General features: G+C 48.1%; 1 protein-coding gene across 1 annotated transcript; it reads right to left on the bottom strand.

Moving 5' to 3' along the window:
- Window positions 1-545: 545 nt before the first annotated feature.
- Window positions 546-1,361, bottom strand: LOC137817492 (uncharacterized). The gene has a single exon (XM_068620773.1). It carries the CDS (start codon window positions 1,359-1,361, stop codon window positions 546-548), a length of 816 nt encoding a protein of 271 aa, XP_068476874.1.
- Between the last annotated feature and the right edge of the window lie 214 nt (window positions 1,362-1,575).

The following is a 1,575-nucleotide window of genomic DNA, read 5'->3' as shown; positions in this document are numbered from 1 at the left end:
GAGAGCGCCTAGCCACCCGGCCTGTGGTCCTGAAGTTTGGGAAGGTAGAGGAGGATCCGAAAGGCGCCTCTACCCCCAGATCAAAGAACAATGGCCAAGGCGTGAAGCCAGAAAGAAGCTGATTGCCAAGAGTCTCTGGCGACCAGGAAAAGTTCAAACAGTGGCGAGAAAGTTTAAAGACCCGTTTTGATGAAGCAGATCGGGTGAAGCAGTGTTTAAGCCAGTCGCTGAGTTAAAGTTTGTTGCTTGAGGAATATTTTTACGATAAGGTTAATTGCCTTGAGATTACGAGTTGTTAAAGTGATTGTTGCTTAAAGTTGAAGTGGTTCGAAGCAGTTAAGTCAAAGATCGTGCCTGCAGTTTCGCTAAGTCTTTTTCTCTGAAGTAAAATACGCAAGAAAAGTTAAAGCAGTTGAAGAAATCGTAAGAGAAAATCCACAGACTTTTGCTATTAAAAGTAAAATATCGTATGTACGAGAAGACATAAAGCTTATTACAAGTTATACACAAGAGAAAGTATAAAAGCAGGGGATGGAGTAAATTGACTAGTCTTCGGCGGGCACCACTTTTCCATCCACCACCTCATTGTTTAGAGACACCATGCTGAGATCCAGATCAGGGAACAAGCAAGCGAACTGTTCATGGGCAGCCTCGAATCCAGCAGCTAGAATTTGGGCGGAACTCATATTGAGATCTTCAATTTGCTTCTTAAGCTCTTCAATCTGTTTCTCGAGTCCTTCAGCTTGTTCTTTCAGTCCCTTATTCTGCTGCTCCAGCTCCTCAACTTGCTTCTTGAATTGTTCATTGATTTCTTGAGCCTGGAGAAGGTCTTCAGCAACCTTCGTGCATTCTGCTTGCATCTTGCCCAGTTCAACTGCAAGCTCCCCATTTTTCTTATTGGCTTCGTCGAGCTCAGCGATGGCGTCATCCCTCGCCTTCTCCACCTTGCCAAGGAGGATCTCCCAGTCGGCTGACCTTCGCTCTAGCTTCTTCACCTTGACGGCGTCGGTTTTTATGAGAGCCTCCAGGTCAGTCACCTTGACGCGATAAGGCACAATCTTGCTCTCTAGTTCGATCTTTTCTTGAGCAAGTTGCTGCACTTTATGGCGGAGTTCAGTGGCCTCCTTGCGCGCCAATCTGAGCTCGGTGCTCATTGCGTCCTCTACTCGGGAGTGTTCAATCTCCGCGAGTGTCAGGTTAAAGGACAGCTTCTCCACCTCGACCCTCATGGTGCTGTTTTCAGTTTTAAGGTTGAAGAGGTCGTCCTGGAGTTTTCTAGTGGAGCTCTCCACGGCTCTGGTGATGATGGCGGGGATGTCTTCTGCTATCGTCTTCAGCTTAGCAGATAAAGGCTCCCACATCCTCGTAACCTCAAGAGGGAGGTTTGCTGCTTGTAGAGGTGCTGGGTGGGCCTGTTGTTGATTTTAGTCGCCACCTTCTTTGGTTGGTTCTTCAGTAGGCACTTCTACTCGTGGTGGCGACGTCGGGGATTCGGTGATCAGAATCGGAGAGGTGTGGGCAACCTCATCCCCGATTGGAGCAACATCTGCGGCTGAGGCATTGGAAGGAGGACCC

Source organism: Phaseolus vulgaris, unplaced genomic scaffold (assembly GCF_000499845.2).
Source record: "Phaseolus vulgaris cultivar G19833 unplaced genomic scaffold, P. vulgaris v2.0 scaffold_86, whole genome shotgun sequence".
NCBI classification, from domain to species: Eukaryota; Viridiplantae; Streptophyta; class Magnoliopsida; order Fabales; family Fabaceae; genus Phaseolus; species Phaseolus vulgaris.
This window is presented reverse-complemented; position numbering and strand designations above follow the sequence as displayed.

What these genes read in the sequence shown, in the direction of transcription:
- LOC137817492 (XM_068620773.1), bottom strand. Translation starts at nt 1,361, where the DNA reads ATGTGGGAGCCTTTATCTGCTAAGCTGAAGACGATAGCAGAAGACATC.